We start from the raw sequence: 18,632 nt of genomic DNA on the forward strand, positions 1-18,632 counted from the left end.
TTATCTCTTTTTCGCAAAAAATAAATAAAGACGAATTTAATTCCCACGTTTTTCCAAGGCGCCGAAGTATCACACAATTAATTTCCGTGACATTTTTTTCTTTTAATCGGATGAAGTATTTCACGGAAGTATAGAGTTTTCTAATTGTGTTCGCGCTGCCTCGGAATTCAAAGTAATGCGAGGAGGATTACCGTGGGGCTCCGTCTCTAATGGAACGCCCCCGTGTATACGGGGACTAAAGGGCTAAGGTAAAGAGAAGCGTCCGTAAGCGGACGAAGGGTCAGGAGCAGCTCTTTCGATCAGCCAGCCGCGGCGAACGGGCCGGCCGAAATGTCGGGCGTGCGCGCGCCTCGTGTACGCGTGTGTATGTACGCGATTACATGTATCTGGCCGGCTGCGCGGCGCGACGCGCCGCGACGCCTTTGCTATTCAGGGTACATGCGCGAATTTCGCGTGCCGCAGCATGGAACGACGGTGGATTTGCCCCCTCCCGCTTTTTCCGGACGCACCAGCAACAGCAGCAGCAGCAGCAGCAGCGGCGGCGGCGGCTGCGACAGCAGCAGCAGCAGCAGCAGCAGCAGCAGTAGCAGCAGCAGCAGCAGCAGTAGTAGCGTTCCCCTAGCAGCGCGCTTTCCTCCGCAGTGTGGTGACTGTCGCGGTTGCCGATCGACGGCTGTCACGAAGGCGAAAGGCGGACGGCGCGAGCGAGCACCCTCGTTACTATGGTGAGTACTGCCGCAATGCCGCTGTTCGTCATTGTCGTCGTCGACGGTGCGGAAAATCGCTCGACAATTTTCCGTCCCGCGAAAATGCTTCACGCGAATTGACTGTCGCAGCGAGCTCGCCGCGACGAGCACCCCTTTTCCCCTCCCCTGTGAACATGCCATCAACATCCCATCAACATACCATCAACATCCCATCTTACCGCGATGCTCCATTTTTCCCCTCGCCAAAAAAAAAGAAGAAAAAAATAGAAGACACGATTCACGATTTGCACGAATCCATGGATTTCGCGATCTTACTACGCGCGCACGGCGATACGTGTTCCATCTGGCCCGCGGGCGGATTGACGTGGAACGCGGATTAAGTCGAGCGAACATCTGCTGACGATTAACGCGCGCAAGGAGCCTATGCGCGGATTCGCGCACAGCGTTTCGCGGGGACGGACAGAACACGGCATTCACCAAATGTCTTGCCAGTCGCACTTGGCCCCGCGAACATTCAACTTTGGGATTCAATTATTTAGGATCGATGGCATTTAATGTTAGACCAAGGCTCGTACAATCGTATTTATAACGTTCGTATTTTAATGTTTAATCCAGATAGAATCGTATCCTTTCTTGCGCGAGCCTCGTAAGCAGATCCAAGGGTAATCCGTCATTAAGGGTAGATAGAAGCGCGTTAACGTCTCGTGTTTCAAGGTTGATTACGCTGACAGATTGCCGAGATTAATCTGGATTAATGACCCGATGGCTTAACCTCAACCACAGTTCCCTCAAGCGAATTGTCCCGGCTGGGTGTCCGCGTTGCTCGAACCCGCAGCGGCGGGGACGGGACTCGGCACGAGAGGAACCGGAAGGACAGGCGGTATACGTTTGGCGTTCGGTGTGCCAACGCGTCCGGCACCCTTAATACCCATCCAAATCTAGCGTTCGCGATGAATGGTCTTCGACCGCGACCGTAGCGCTACCTTTACGTGGTGCCGATTACTGAGAGAGTGGGGTTGCCACCGGGGGTAGCTGATACCGGAAGGTCAATAAAGGAAGTGAAAATGTATTTAGCTTAACTTATCGGGAAGTTCTGGAGAACGCCGGTAAGGACATCAGCCGGAATGTCCTTAGGAGAGATCGACGAAAAAAATCGCCGTCGGCGAATGTGACGATTTTCGGTTCACCTGAACCTTAGATTCACGAGAGACAGATAGGGAAGGGTTAGGTGAGAGATCTCTTTCTGCAATTGTAATTAGCAAAAAGTAGAGATTGATCGTTTGCGATCAAAAGTAGGTCGTGGAGGTCTGAAAGAGCAATTCCCATGGGAAATTGCGGGCATTACATAAAAGGGAACTCATCACGTATTCTGGCGCGTTGAGAATTGAAGGGTAATTGGATTGCATCGAACCAACTGAATTATAAAAATAAGCGCGATACACTACGCCTGTCCTGTATACGGAGTAAACAATCTATTCTATCATTATCACAAAAACAAACACCCCATTTTGATAAGTATTATCGCTCGACACGATTCAACACGGTATTTTTCCTTTCCTTCTTCGAAGAAGAGATAATAGGAAAAAAAGGGAAAAAAAAACGTAGCTGTGACTTTCGATTGAACGTTTCCTCGGATAGATGCGATCGACCACGACCTTGATCGATCGCGAATGGCTCCAGAGTACACGTTTCCGGGCAGTATGCCAACTGTTCCTTATTGATAATCCCCAACGTCGCGTCCCTCCGTGAGATCGGTCACGGAAGGCCTCTGTCGAGACCTGGCAGGCGAGATATCCGATTTACAACATTATATATCATACGTTGGTATTATAAGTCACGATCAATATGACGACGGAGGTGGGATGGACGGAAATGGATGGAAAATGGCAGTGAAAGAGAGAAAGATAGGAAGATAGGGAGGTGGGAAAGAAAGGGAGACACATGGGCGCCGTGAGCAAAATCTCCAAGGGGATGCGCCTTATAATCTTTTCCGGCTGCTCGAAACGGGGGATGGAGAAAAGTTTCATTAAAAAGGTGCTATTTCGTTAGACAGACCACAGGTGCTCCTGATCGATAACGCGCATAAACGTGTTTAAACGAAGTTCCCTCCTATTCAAGCATGTCGAAGTTTCTCCCATTCAAGTGTCCTAACGCGCTAACATTCCGGCTCCTGCCATTACCCTCATTTTCTTCCGTGAATTACCGTCTCATACTCCGCATTATTTCACGTTTTACTTAATTATTACGTTACCACCCCTAATTGTACGACTGTCGTGATTTAATTGTTCGAGTCACGTGTATAATTATACATAATTACGTATGATGACGTGCTCTTAAACTAGATTGAAAAAATTTTGCTCTTTCTATTAAGTTTTGATCAAATAAAATTGGAAAGCTGAAGTTCTACGAAGAAAAGTAAAAGAAAAATTTCTCTTTTGAATTAAAAAAAATATATTGAAATCCGTAACAACAATTTTACTTTAATTTTGCTGACATTTTGGTATCTGAAACACTTTTGGTCTTATGTAATATCCCGATAGAACACTTATTAAATTATGTGATGAAATCTTGCATAAAAATTATAACCTTAATCATGTAGAAATATTTACAAAAATAAACGTAAAAATATTGCCTTTTTACAAAATATTGATAACTATTTGATCCTATTAATTTCGTGATAGTATTTCAACAAAACTGTAACGATATGGCGAATCATTTTAGCGATACACTTGTACAATTCAATTTGAAAAGAATTGTTTAAAAATCGAGAAAAATATTTCATAAAACATTTAGAAATATAATTAATGTATATATATGCTAATAAAAATGCATAATTATTCCTAAAGTATTATGTAGAAATATATTGCAATATATAAAATGTTACACATTTATTATGGAAAAATTTTTAATAAAGAATCAATTGGTTTTTGAAATAATTGTAAAATATCTTTACTTCAAATTTGAATTTCTAATTTTTGACAAATATTATTTAGAAATTTTATTCCGATAAAACTGCAGCGTTATAGCGCATCGTCTTACAATTAACGCAATTATTGTAAAATTTTCATCAATTCATGATTGCAATATGATGCAATAGTTGCACAATACGCTTATCAAAATATTAAACTGTAATGTTTCGTCAAGTGTGCGTCAAGTATTCTTCCTTTTTCTTTTTCGTCGAACATGACTGATACATTTTATTTTGATGCTCGTTATATTATCGCTTGTTATTACTATCGTTGTCTTGGTATTATTATCGTTATCTTGTTGCTCGCTTGAAAAATTGTGCCGACGCCCATGGGCAGCTATAGGTAAGAGGTATCGAGGGAAGCCAAAGGGGTATCAAAACCGAAAGAGAGACAGAGAGAAAGGAACAGAGAGAAAGAGAGAGAATCACATGGTGTCTACCGAGCGGTTATCGACCAGTAGCAGGGTAGCCATGTGCCCTCCAAATCAAAGGGCGCCACAGAAGACTGCTACAGGGTTGTACACCGGGGTCGACGGGAAAGAACTTCTTATTAGTTGCCGAAGCCCCCTCCCCGATACCGAAAGTTGCGTTACAAATTACGCGACCTCGCGAGATTGCGCCCCCGAGAATCTCGTCTGGACCGGCAACGTGCTCGGAAAGCAAATGCGGACCCCCCCCCGAGGGGGGTTAGCTCGCGCAAATATCCGCCCCGAAATTCGCTTCAATGCGAATCGATCAAACTTCCGTGCTCCGTGTCCTACCCCGCGCCCTTCGTCCGTGACGCGATCGTTGTGTTTACATAGTAGGAGATTATCCGGAGAAAAAAAAAGAAGACCCTAGGTCGAGGTAGTATTGAAATATCGTGTTTTATTCGCGTGATTTTTATTCGGATCAGAAATTCCGTTCTACAGCCCCCGGCTATAATATAACTACGTGTCCCGGAGACGTCGACGTTTCCTCGCGCTTTTAAACCTCACTGGACAGCCAGCGAAACTTTCAGACGGCTGTCTAATTAGCAATACCGAGGGCACAGTCTAACATTTCCAATACTTTGATGAACGGAGTGATGCACCGGTTGGATGCATCCTCGTTTGTTGGCACCCAATCGCTATGTAAAGCTACCTGTGTGCATATGTTGATTCGATATCAAGACAGTATTTACCATCCACTTGAGCCTCAGCCGTAATACCGGAAATTTTAATGAAATTATACCGTTGCGTCGGGTTACGCTCTGCGGCGCGGTACATCGCTAATATTTAATCAATCGATCGCGATCAGTCGGTGTGACGAGGATGAACTTCTACATCCTACGGCTAATCACTAATTCGGGTTACACCGGGTAAGAATTGGATTGTCCGTCGAACGATAACTCCGGTGCCTTATCTGTTTGGGAATAACTGGTCTCTCTGGTCGTCCTTCGTCATCGACCACTGTGCCTCGTTTCTGCCTCGTGTTATTGATCATTATACAAGTAGGTATACGTTGTGTACGTTTCTCCTCTCTCTCTCTCTCTCTTTCGTGTGGTGGTAATCGCGAGCACGTGCCGCCGTGCACGGTATCGTATCATTTTCGCCGCTAGCGCAAGCTTCCGAGGCACGGCGAATGCAAGTTACAACGTTATCCGATAACGTCGTATGAAGCGAAACGCGGGCGGAATACATTTGCCGCGGCACGTCGCGCATTTACAGAGCTAATTGGAAGATTAATAATACGAGGAGAACTCATGAATTTTTCCGCGCGAGTCGCGGCGAGCGAGCGATTCCGGTAGATTAACCGCGTTTGCGTCTAATCGCGTTTTCAGCCGCGACGAAAATTGCTCCCGCCGGGGCTATTCGCGTGTGTCGCCGCGATATATTCCGCGACGACGAATACGAGACCGCTGACAACGCGTTTTTAATGCACACGCACGCACGCGCACGCACACACAATTTGATATTCATGTACACGAGGACTTTACGCGAGGACGTATGTATGTACATACGTACGTACGTTGCAACATGTTCTCGCACGTAATATTTCATGTCTTTTCATGCAAAGAGAATATCGGGCGAGCTTTACATTGTAGAAGTAAAGCTCGCCTTATAAAATGAAGATGTGGCAACTATTCCGATTTGCCTTATTTGCCGGCAACACGGGTATACGAATGTAAGCAAGACATATATACGTTTGACAGAACCGATAAAAAGCTCGACAGTAACACCGCTGGGCGATCCTGAAATACTTTTAAACTCTATTTTTACAGATGTACCCCCAAGTGGCAGATATATCCTTCGATCCAACTTTTACAGAGAAAACACGCGTCGATATAGAAATCATTCCTAGAATAAAATTCTGTCGAATAAAATAATTGATGGACCGCTGTGATTCGACATGCTTCCAATATAAAGCGACATACGTAAGCGGCTGTATTTTTCAGAGAGGGGGAGGAGAAAAAGGGGGCTAATCGTACATGTATCGGAGAGATCAGAAGTACACCGATATACATGATACGCGTGGGTCGCTATGTATTATTCGTAAAGTTGTCCAAAGTTGTCCGACTTCGATCTGGATTCTATTGTAAAACACGACGTTTCAGATATATATTCTGCGTTTGTGAAATCGCGAAGGGACTCGACAGGGAATCACATACGTCATCTATTTTTCTGCGAGGCTCCGCACGGCAACTGGATATAAATATCATGCACGATATCGTGAACATGAAAAATCGCTTATTCCGTGCAACACGTACTCTTTCTCTCTCTCTCTCTCTCTCTCTCTCGCGTCTCTCTTTCCCTTATTTCCGATTTCTAATTAGAAACGACGTTCACTTAATCCCGTTTATCGCGCCGTACCTGTCCACGCGAACCGCGAGGTGAAAAATCGACGTCGGCACGTCGGCGACGGAGGCGAGCTAGACGTTCGCCGGCCTGAAAACGCGCTACTGCGCGCTGCTACTGAATATGCCGCCGAATTACCACAATCTGCTAATAGATTCTGCCACGTGATCTGCGTGATCCGTGCGCAGCACGCGCACGCACACGTGGGACACACGTACACACACACACGTCTCTCTTTCTCTCCCGCGTGTTACGACGATCGGTCCTTCGATCGGCGTGGTGGGGCACATTACGAGAAGTGGCCACGCGAGTAGGAGGAAACCGGCGGAAACGTTTCAGTGTCGAATCAACCGTGATTGCGTTGCCGTTTCGCTGTGCATCCGCGCGCGTCCTCGTCGTCTTCGTCGGCCTCGTCTTGATAGAGTCTTCTCAGTCGCGTGACTCCGAGATGGAAGGACGGTGGCATCATCGGTAAAAAGACACCGTCACCGGTGTCGTCGTCGTCGTCGTCGTCATCGTCATCATCGCCGCCGCCGCTCTTCCCGACCGAGATGCGCGTTTCGATCGTCCCACTCGTCGTTTCCGCGAGAACTCCCGTGGGTCAACTGGATCAAGTGCCAAGCGAAGCGGAGCGGCCTGATTAATGCCCCCGAGAAAGCCGGCTTCAAAACTGGAGTGCTTCTCCGTCGGCCGCGACGAGCGATTAGACGCGTGACGGGCCGCGCGATGAAAAATTGATTCGCGCCACGACGATGAGTGCGTTAATTTGTCTGGCTCCGCGCGGAAGCTTACGGATGATAAGTGGCTCTAGTTAAGGAAGCTGCGAGATTAATCGGCGGTCGCATTTATCGTGCTCCGGTTTCCGGCCGAATCACGAGCCGGTTGGTACGTAAACAATTGAGTAACGACTAACGCATTTATTATACGCTGAAATTAGAAACGATATATCAAATTCCGGCGCCTTGAAAAGTCCGCGCGGGCGACTATGCGCATAATGGATATTTTTAGGTATCTTAAGTACATTCCAAGAAAACGTACATTATAATTAAAGACTGCTCTATTAACGGCGAGCACGTATTGCGACTCTAAGGTCGCGCGACGCGGCGCGCGTGGCTTCGATGTCGAGCGACGAGCGTGTTTCGCGGAAAACCGATCGCCTTCCGATTGGCATTCGCGTTCAAAATATATATTTTCACGGGTGAGAGAATATGTAATGGACGGCGAGGTCGCGTCGACGGTATTGCGGCGCCACTCGAGAAGATTCGTAAGATACGCGAGACACAAATAAAAGCCGCAAACAAAAGCGCAAAACAGCGCGATAAGCGTAGACACGCGCGCTTGAATATGCTCGACTCGAAACGAAGAAGGAGTGATAAGGTCAGTTTTCTTGGCTTGATGCAAACGAGGTCTGGCCGCGGGTCTAACGCGGGGCATTAACTCGAATAATGAATGTTCGCCCCGGTCTCGAAGCCGGTTAAAATTTCGATTAGTTCGGTTCTAAAGCGAGGAGATTTAATTAATCGGAGTTGCGGAGCGGCGTGTCGGTGGAGCGCCCTGGGAAGTGCTCGATTTATAAAAGTTCCGGCCGAGTTGGCGCGGTTTGGCAATATCACGGCGTTTCTACTCGGATACGCGAGTACAACGTCGCGGAACGTCGCGGCCGCCGTTTGCGTCCGTCGCGTTGCACCGCGTGCACCTTGAACGATGCAAAGGAGGGGGGGGGAGGAGAAAAATAATTCCGCATAATAATCGTGACTTGGAAGGATTCGAACGATTTGTTGATTAAACTCGAATCGTTTCTTATGAGCAACTCCCTTCCCCCGCAATCTTAATAGGACAGCCACTTTATACGATCTATAATTTTCAACAGAATTAATAATAATAATAATAATAATAATGCGTTGAGAAAAAATTACTAAATTTTAATAAATATTTGTTTGAATACTTGCAATGAAATGTTTACGTTACATAAATATTTACCCAATTGAAAAAAGATAGGTAAATTAAATTAGAATAGTTTTTGTACTGAATAAATATTTGTTTACATTTAGTAAATATTTTATTGCAATTATTGAAACAAATATTTATTAAATTTAGTAATTTTTCCTTTCTGTGTATATAATAATAATAATAATAATTTAAGACAAAATACTATTTACAATCTTATATATCAAATTATGAACACAATTTTAATTGAAAAAAAAAATATATATTATATAAAGCCTATTTTACACAATCTATAATTTGCGGAATTTAAAACAGAATTCTATTTATAATTTTATATATTATATCAAATTGTGAGTATTATCATAAACGAGAAAAAATTGTTGTATTAAGTCTATTCTAAAATAGTCGTACCGTACCATAAGGTCATAAAGCTGTAAACCGCGATTGTACGTTCCATTTCTACCAATTAAGTTTAAAGCGCATTATAGCTTTACGGCTATTGTAGACCAGACTTTATACTAATCATAATTTGATTTGAAATTACGCAAAGAATATTTGATTGTTTTTTTCTTTGACAATTGTTATTAAAAAATAAAAAAATATGATATGTTTCGAATTCTATTTATACAGAAAACATGTGAACAAGCAAGACGCATGAAATACGCGCCGTATAAATATCCGTGAATTGTAAATGACATAAACCTATTGTCATATTTAACAATCCACGTGACAGTCTTGGTTTCGGAAGCAAGTTAGAATACTTGTTTATTAACTGTGAACGTAAGAAATAACCTTGCTTATATGTAAAATCTGTCAGTTATGAAAAATAAATATGCTCGTGCCGATGCATTGGAAAAAATGATTTAAACTAAAATGTTACTTGAGTAAATCTTCAAATTGCTTTTTATTTAATTAAAAAAAATTTGATATGCTACAGATTCTTCGATAAAAGTTCGTTATGTACCATATCATATTTAACATGGTACATGTTAAATATAATATGGTACATGACAGAATATTTTCTTTGCTCTTTTCTCATATGCCACAACTTACATTAAATATTTCTTTTACGTTTACGAAGTTTATTTTTTATAATGCAAGCGGATATTATTATTATTATTATAATTGTGGACAACATCGGAACTGATGTTATTATTAAAGAATTCTCCATAATATACTTTTATTTTACATGTATTTCTCAATAAATGTCATGTTATTTTTAGCAACCCAATTACGTCAAATATAATTTGATATAAAATTATAAATAGAATTCTGTCCCAAATTGTAGATCGCTTAAAGTGGGCTAAAAGCTTGAAACTTTATAAAAACTGAAAGATTTGAAATTTATATATAGAATATTCGAGTGTTTTTTTTCTTTGACAGTTAAATTATTAAATCTGTCGCAAATTATAGATCGTGTAAAGCGAGCTTAAAGCGAGGTCGGATTGCCGAATTACCAATTCGAAACGCATGCAAGTCTTTTGCTCTACAAACGTCACCACTTTTTATATATGTATACGCAAGCCTGGCCCGTTTCTACACAGGTACGTACGTACGTTCAATAACGTGAATGCGTCTCTGATTAAATCAGACGGTGAATTGCCCCGTTGATCGATATGCCGCACCGATTTGCAAACTGATTTAGATTAGAGACCGACGATCCTGCCTAGATTATGTAGACAGCACGGTTAGTTGGTGCGGAGCTGATCGGCCATGAAATTCTCAGGCGAAGCATGGAAACGAGGCAAGAAGAATCCCACTCCGCATTTTCCCGCATTCAATTAGTAATTTATGCGAATCCCCGCGGCGTTCGTCACAGCCGTGATTTAAGCCCCGATTTCAAAAGCTCGCGTAACAACGCGAAATTTCTGGCAAACAAGACAGCCATTGTAATTATTAATCGAGACGGCCAATGGAAAACAATTTCGCACGAGTTCGATCGATCTGCGAAATTTCTCGCGTGACGATCGTCGCGCATATACATTAATATACATATATATATGTGCTTGGACGCTCGAAAAGAGATCGTGCGGTTGAATTATATATTACTGTATTTGTTCTATCTATTTCCAACGCGGGGAGATACATATTTAATTATTTTTCCCGTAAATCTCATTATCATTGCAGCGAAAGATCGCATGTCGCGAACACGGCGATTTATTTCCCAGCGAGAATTTATTTTTACGTAAAATCAATGACGAACGAAAATTAATTTTCGAAACCGCACATCGGTCTGCTCGTTAGAAAAAAAAAAAATAATAATTTTGCGAATTTTGCGATGACGTAATGCGAGGTTTCATTCGAGAGAATCAAGGAGGTAGAATAAATATGCGACGACACTTCTCGTCCACAACTGTGGGTGGCACAATCGATAAGCTTTCACAGTACTGCGTGTTACCTTAAGGCCTTGTTTGCGGCTTACAATAGAAGGTCTTCTCATATAAACTTTACACGCATTTGTATGGATATTGTGAGCGCGCAATCGAGCAGCGAGCTTCTCAGGTAGGCGAAGTACTCGAATATTCGATGCGATTATGGAATCTCGTTACATTAACGATACCACAGCGATATTACGAATTCCAATTACACCGAATCTTCCGTCCGGTGATTTCGCATTGATCGAACACCGTGAAATAGGCGCGTTTATAAGAAACCTTATTGACACCTTACGCGATTTACCGAGGAAGCCGCTGAATTAGACGTACTTATCACGGGCGCTTAATTACGCGATCGATCAGGTTTCCGTTTCTCCCGCCATTTAGTTGAACCAAAATTTATCGCAACGACGCGAATTTATTGTTTCGCTCTTTCCGTCAAAGCGAGTGTTTACCAATTCGATTTGCCGTTTCGTCGGTTGCGAAAGGCAGTCATTTTCTCGCGTAACCCGGCTGCGTTTCTCCCTTTGGCAAAGATATTGTCGCGGTGATGGAAAAATGTTTTCGGAATTTTCAGAAAATCAGAAACTTCATCAGAAAGTTGACAGATTAAATTCGAGGGAGAAGAGACAGAGGGGGCGAAGTGACGCTTTAAGTTTAAATAGATTTTTAAACATGTTATCGTCGTAATAAAGAGAGAAGAATGGAGAGAACCTCGCTATTCTCTTTTCGTCAGAATGAATATTCATCGCGTTCCAACACATTTTTAAAATAGAATTAAGCTCGGATTGATTCACCTCATCGATAATTGACTCTGACGATCAACGACGCCGTGATGCGCTTTAAAATGTTTAATCGGCAAATTTCCGCCATTTCGTCGCGATTCTTGCTCGCTGCAAAACGCCACTTTGTGTCGCGAGCGCGAGATAAAGGCGATGAGATCTTATCGGCGTGTCGGCCTTTTTTTTTTTCATTTTTCCCCCCTCCCGCTGACATCGCCGGAGGCGAGGCGAAAGAGAAGTGCGTTTTGCGATCCGCGCGCGATACAGGATAGACAGCGTTAAATTCTCGGTGTCGCGTAATTTAGAGCGGCCGTCCTGCACATGACGCGGCTTACGTAAGAACGCGCGTTACGATAGCAACGACGCGTTGAAAGTAAATTAGAGAAGAGAGAATTTTCGAGCTACTTTGCGTAACGTTCAAAAGAAGGAACATCATTATCGACTTTCAAAGAGCGTACTGTGCAGGTACGCATTCTTCGTTTAATGAGGTGATGAATAGAGAAAAAAGGGGAGACAGCGAGAGAGAGAGAGAGAGAGAGAGAGAGAGAAATAAAGATAAAATTTCTACTCGCTGCAGCCTTAGCAGAAAGGATCTGCAGAGAAGCGAAGAGATAAGAATTAAATGCGTCGAGTACTAGTTCTTAACGTGTTATCATACGTCGTGAATACCGTGCTGAGCGTCTATTGTCTCTTCGCGCGCTAAAGAGACTATAAAATCGCGAGGGGGCGATATGGATGGAAGACGACGGTTATTAATGATAGACGCGGCTAACGCGAACCGCCTGATACTCGCGGGAGTAAGAAGTAGCGAGAGCAATTGACGCATCTCTGGTCTCTGTCTCTCTTTCTCTTTCTCTCTCTCTATCTTTCTCGCAGAGTGCGCGAGTGGCCGAGTTTAAAAGGACAGGCTAAAATTACGACGCTGGCCACGCGGGATTCCCAGGTTTCGCGCGGCCGCATCCCGCGGGAGAGCCCGCGCAAACGTCCGCGCGTATCTCGCGCGTTAGTCTCGTTCGTAAGATAAATCTCGAACGTTATCGTCGCTCGTTAGCGACGACGGTCCTTCGCTTTGAACGTCGCTCGCTTTATCGCCAAAGTCCGCGGGATCCTGACGGATGTTCTTCCGGCGACCGCGCTATCGGCTTAGTCGGTACGCCTGCGCTCAATTCCTCTTTCTCCTCCTCTTCTCCTCTCCTTCTCTTTCTCATCTTCCTCCCCCCGGCCTCCTCCGAGCGAATCCGGGCCTTTGGGAAATGCCACATGACCCGCGAAAATAATTAAACCTCGGGAGAACCCCGTGTAGTCCGTTCGATCGAGAATCGACTCGGCCGTAGCGCATCTCGAGAAGCGGACGCGACAGAGAATCATAATAATTAAATCCGTGTGGAGAGCCGCAATTAGTCGTGATCATCGATATGCGGACAAAGTGATCGAAAGGTTCGTTCGCGCATTACAATTTACCGGGACTTTACATCCCCGCGACTAAGTGTAATAAATTACAGCGGCTGCGTATCGTGCTGCTTTAGATGTAAAAACCTTGCGGCGAGTTATCACGAGCGTTACGACAGCTAATTACTTTTATGACAGGGCAAGAAGCAGCTCGCGGTTCAGGAGAGGCAGAGGAAACGACGGAACAGCCGACACATGTAGCATTCGGGTGAGTGAGCACATCTTTGTTTCAACTTTCAGCCCCGGGGCGAACTATTATGGCAACTCGACGTTTTCCGCCCGAGATCACGCGGAAACGGGATCATCTGCGCGTCGAGCTTTAATACGGGATGGCGGGAAATGCGTTTCAACGTCAGGTTTTAATTCACGTTAGCTCTCCACGGTTAATCTTCATCTACTTCGTTTCATCCGCTGTGAAATTTACATTTTATATACGTGTATAAAATTCGCACGATATACATTTATATTATACGTACGCTAATGCTCGGCGAATGGGGGGTGCCCGCCTCTTCCTAGAATGGGATTGAACCGTGAATCAGATTAAAATTGGAAACCCACTCAGTCCAGAGAAGATACGAGAATAGGACGTGAGAGTAACTGCACCTCGCGCCGAGCAGGAAAGTTGCTAGAGTAAGTTGAGGTGTGGTAAATTTTTAATCTACAGCCCGATTCATCTTCCACTCTCATTTTTTGAGCGAGATTAAAACCATTAAATATAGCTTAACGTACGTTTCTCAAAATGTAATCGAATCATCATTTTCTTTTTTAATCTCTTCCTCCTTTTTTTTTAAATCGTGTCACTCTTCGTCTCTCCGTTAAAATCGTTACTCGTAGTATATACATCATTTTTATCCTCGCCATTATTCTCGAACGTTTCTCTTTCTGTGAGTTCAGGCATCAGTATAATGAAGCCGTCCATGAAAATGGGAGTGATCGCCTTGATAGGGATCTGCGTAGTCTTTTATCAATATCACCTGTCCACCGGGGTTACTTTTGATCAAGTAACGGCCTTCAATGCCGATACTTCCGCGGATGACGCTGGGGATTTGCCGGGCGAGGAGGGTGACAGCAAAACCCCAAGGCTCGCCGAGGAAATGGTAAAAAATAACGATTAATATTTATTGCGCCGTACCGAGATCAGTATTTCCTTAAAAACTTATCTTGTCTAGCAAAGTATTTATTATTATATAAGGTACGCTATACATATATGGCCTATCCCTAAGCTTTGCGATTTTTTTCATTCTTTGCCGAGTCCAAAATTAAAAACTGATGGCCAAATTCAAAGTAATTTAAAATATGGAACAATTTTAAATATTTACGTGGGTGCAGTGAAGATTTTCAGAAAAAGTGCCAAGTATTAAGATACTCGAGATGATCTAATTATATATTGTCCTTTTCTTAAAAAAATGTTAGAAAAATAAGTAATAACGTGATCTAATATTACACTTATAAATTTATTAACATATTGGCATGTTTACTGACATATTAAATATAAGAGTACACCAAAGACTATTTTCATCAACAACCCATTAAGTAAACAATTGACTTATTTTAATTTTTTTCCCTTAAAATCACAGCCTGTGAATCGGAGTTTAATAGATGGATTAAAATTTATGATCAAAAGTGACAAAAGTATGAAAAAAAACATTACGATAAATGTGTGTGTACTCATTATTAATCTGTGATTAATTCTTCCTTCCTAAAAGTTTTCTTTGATCAAGCAGGACGGTATAACGAAAATATAAATTCAATACAGCGTTGTAAAGTTTATACTTTAGAATATAGAGCTCCAATAATATAAACTGCGAAGATTAATAACCATGAATAGTTACAAAGCACTTTCCCACGAAATATTAGATTATGAGAAACACAGTCGAAAAAATTCTACTTTTGATCTCACTGTCCACAACAGAATACATAATACTGAGCAGTCAACTGTCGCAAACAAGTCACGTTGACAGTCTGTGCGACATACTAGCGTTATTTCACTCAATTTAATAATGTAACTATTTAGAAACAGCAGGTAAGCCATATATTAGGGTACACTTATCTTTTATGTATGCATGTTAATTATTGGTACGAGAGATCTATACTTCATCAGACGAGTTATCATTTCTCTTTGCAGATTCGATACGCTGTGTACCGAGTACAAATTACGAACGGCCTGAGTCCGGAAATAAGCTCGATGCTCGTGCAGGAGCTTATCAATCAGTTAAGCAAAAATGTCTCGGTGGCCTCCAGAAATAATTTCAAGTCTTCGCCGCAATCGCACCCCCTGGCGACGGTGGTACATAAGGCGGTAACGTCGTCTCGTCCGTCGCCCCCTCCCGAGGAATCGTCCGAGGAACCCCTGTATATCATCACGCCCACATATCGAAGACCCGAACAGATTCCCGAGCTTACGAGGTTGGCCCATACCTTGATGTTGATAAAAAATGTACATTGGCTCGTCATCGAAGACGCTACCGTCGCCACCAAGCAAGTTACCACGTTATTGGAAAGAACGGGCCTGAAGTTCGATCATTTAATCGGTAAATTAATATCTGAGATGTTACAAATTTGCCATGCAATTGTATACGTGGGTATACTGGGTAATATAAGCGATACGAATGAATTGTGTTACGTTTACGCGCAGCTCCGATGCCGGAGAAGTACAAGCTCAAGAAGGGCGCCAAGCCGCGAGGGGTGTCGAACAGAAATCGCGGTTTGCAGTGGATCAGAGCGAACGCCACGAGAGGTGTGTTCTACTTCGCCGACGATGACAATACATACGATATTGAACTTTTCGACGAGGTACGATCACTCACGAAAGTGTATAGCCTAACTTCGCTAAAGACCTCTCTAAAGAATTTATCTTAACGCGTGCCTTTCAGATTCGCAAAACGAAGACGGTGTCGATGTTCCCAGTGGGACTGTGCACCAAGTTCGGGCTGAGTTCGCCGATTCTGAAGAACGGCAAGTTCGCCGGGTTCTACGACGGTTGGGTGGCCGGCCGAAAGTTCCCGGTTGACATGGCCGGGTTCGCCGTGAGCGTTAGCTTCCTGCAGCAACGGCCGAACGCCACCATGCCGTTCCGCGCGGGATACGAGGAGGACGGCTTCCTGAAGAGCCTGGCGCCGTTCGAGCCGCGGGACGCCCAGCTGCTCGCGGACAATTGCACCAAGGTGCTCGCCTGGCACACGCAGACGAAGAAAAACGAGCCGAGCGCGCCGCTGGACATGAAGCTTTACGGCGCGACGAACCTGGTGAAGCTCAAGCAGCAGATCGTATGATGTCGGCAGGGACAACGAAGATGCGTGGACTCAAACCTGAATCTTGTGTGTAATCCCGCCCCTCCTTCGCACTAGTTCATCGGTGTCACTCCAGGGGAATTCCTAGGTGCGGAAAACTGTGCGATTCAGTGCCTAAAAGTATATTATATCCTCTCTCCCACGGCGAGAGCGGGAAAACCGTTATTACCTTTAAGCATAGCCGGTAAAACGAGTCGTTTTTTTATCAGCTTTTACACACATCCGCAACAAGTAGCTCGCCTCGAAGACGGTCCGCCCTTGCTCCGAGAAAGGATACCGCGACGGGGAAAGAGAATAAAGTAGGATTCCCGGGGCAACGCTACGACCGCAGCGACTCGATTCAATGCAGTGATAGAAATTTACGCGTAGAGTTCGGAACCGTCTGTTACCTGTTACCTTTTTGGCATTTCCGCTTTCGCGCGCGCCACGTGAAACGACGTAAACGCGAAAAGAAAGGTGAATTTCCATATGAATAATACTAATCGATGCATACAGCGCGATAGGGTGGGAATGGTGTTCGTTAGTTATGAAAATAAAAAAAAAAGAAAAACATTTATGCGATTTCGAAACATCTCTGACGCGTATAAATGGCGAAGTCGCACACCGCGTAGTTCAACGACCAAAGAAAGCAAACGAGTCACTCGCTGTAACGTTACAAGCTCTTACACTTACTTTATTCTATCTGAGGGACACGTTCCTAAATTCTATAAATAGATCTATTCCATTCTATTACATTCTATTCCATAGCGAAGTCCATTCCTAAACTTGCTCTAGTACGACGCGAGATCAAAGATGATTCGATCAAAGAGTGAAAATGTATCCGGGCGATCTCACGCCCCTTAAATTCACGCTGATCGATCTCCCGATGATAAACCTGACTCGTTGCTCGTTAATCTAATTATCAAGTATAATGTTTAACGATCGTCGTTTAATCCTGTCCCGCCTCTTTTACGCGATTAGCAAGCATAGGCGATTACGAGTTAAAGAGTTAGAGCAAGTCTCTTAATAAGAATTCCTCGTAGCTCTGAAAGGTTCCGAAAAAGAGAAGATAAATCTTTAAAAGCCGAATCACGAAAATCGAAATATAAATCTCGAGCTTTGTCGCCAATTGTATTAGAGAAATTATCATTTACGCGAAAATATGAAAATTTGCACAGATATTTCCAATCGATAGATATCAGGTTGAAATGCACGAGATATCTTTGACTTATACTTTATTTAGCTTTCAGCATGAATCAGCATTGAAAAAATACCAAATATGCGCGTTATCGCAACTTAGTCCGAAGAAATTTTTCAGATTTTTAAAAGAACCTCATTGCTTTTGACAACTGAATATCAATGCCTATACGTGACGAGTGTCACTCGCCGAAACGAGCATCTTCTCTTGCATCATATTTGACTGAATAGAGAATACTTTTTAATTCTCGAGATTTGCGCTGCTCTTTCATTTTCGTTAACACGTTAAGCGCCGAGTTGATTGTGCTAACTTTTCTGTTTATGCCGCCATCGGTTCGCCGATTTTGAATTCTTCGTACCAAGTTATTTAAAATAAAATTTTTTAATAGCAAGGTGATGTTTTTTAGGGTGTTGCGCATTTCATACCGACAGTCGTCGATAATCGACGCGGCCTGAACGAAAAGTTTACTGTCATGGCGCTCACCGTTGTTAATTATGTAACCTATTTATTTCATCGTAATGCCGTTCACGAAGTTATGAACAAAATAGCGAATTATAATCAAATAGACGAGCGTTTCCGTTACCTATGTACTTGCGTGCATGTGCGTAGAAAATCTGTACTTCCTAGAAAGGAATACAACATTTAAAGTTATACATACATTTGATTATTCTTGCACAATATACTTCGCGCGAGTTAGGTAGTATTAAAAAAAAGCTAGGAAATAAGAAAAGTGTGCACTGACAATGAGTGCGAAATCCAAAGAATTCGTTTCGATTGCCTGCCGACGGCATCGGAATAGTCAGACTATCGAATTACGATCGTACAGTGGAATCTTAATAATTCCGAACGTTTTCATTCCTAATTTAACATATCACTATAAAAATTCAACCAACATTAGATCAAATATACAACTTTACGTAATCTTCTATAACTTTACTTATGCAAACATTTCCCGTATTATTACACAGAGAGAAAAAATATCTTAAAACAAAAATTTTACTTAATACAAAATATTATTTATTCGGCGAATCTCAAGCAAATCTCTAGCTTATTTACTTGTAAGTTAAACATTTCTTAATTGAAATATTTATGTAAATAAAATGAAGAAATATTTATGAATT

General features: G+C 43.1%; 2 protein-coding genes across 9 annotated transcripts in view; one reads left to right on the forward strand and one right to left on the reverse strand.

Annotated features, from left to right (window-relative positions):
- LOC105204401 (histone-arginine methyltransferase CARMER) overlaps positions 1–18,632 on the reverse strand; it is a 31,639-nt gene that overhangs the window by 6,823 nt on the left and 6,184 nt on the right. The window lies entirely within an intron of this gene.
- On the forward strand, positions 555–18,432 carry LOC105204445 (galactosylgalactosylxylosylprotein 3-beta-glucuronosyltransferase P). 6 transcript variants are annotated; one of them, XM_026133813.2, is made up of 6 exons: positions 555–725; positions 13,183–13,252; positions 13,939–14,141; positions 15,170–15,575; positions 15,680–15,837; positions 15,918–18,432. In XM_026133813.2, the coding sequence occupies exons 3-6, from the start codon at positions 13,950–13,952 to the stop codon at positions 16,314–16,316; spliced, it is 1,155 nt and encodes a 384-aa protein (XP_025989598.1). In that variant the 5' UTR covers positions 555–725; positions 13,183–13,252; positions 13,939–13,949; the 3' UTR covers positions 16,317–18,432. The 6 variants fall into 6 exon arrangements, with proteins under 6 accessions (XP_025989598.1, XP_039302512.1, XP_011171825.1 ...); XM_011173523.3 differs by lacking the exon at positions 555–725 and adding an exon at positions 7,212–7,376 and having other exon boundaries at positions 15,918–18,166; XM_039446575.1 differs by lacking the exon at positions 555–725 and adding an exon at positions 8,755–9,982.

This window comes from Solenopsis invicta, chromosome 3 (assembly GCF_016802725.1).
Source record: "Solenopsis invicta isolate M01_SB chromosome 3, UNIL_Sinv_3.0, whole genome shotgun sequence".
NCBI lineage: Eukaryota > Metazoa > Arthropoda > Insecta > Hymenoptera > Formicidae > Solenopsis > Solenopsis invicta.

What these genes read in the sequence shown, in the direction of transcription:
- LOC105204445 (XM_026133813.2), top strand. Translation starts at nt 13,950, where the DNA reads ATGAAGCCGTCCATGAAAATGGGAGTGATCGCCTTGATAGGGATCTGC. An exon ending in CAAGGCTCGCCGAGGAAATG is followed by an intron (nt 14,142 to 15,169) that starts GTAAAAAATAAC and finishes TTCTCTTTGCAG; the next exon opens with ATTCGATACGCTGTGTACCG. An exon ending in GAAGTTCGATCATTTAATCG is followed by an intron (nt 15,576 to 15,679) that starts GTAAATTAATAT and finishes GTTTACGCGCAG; the next exon opens with CTCCGATGCCGGAGAAGTAC.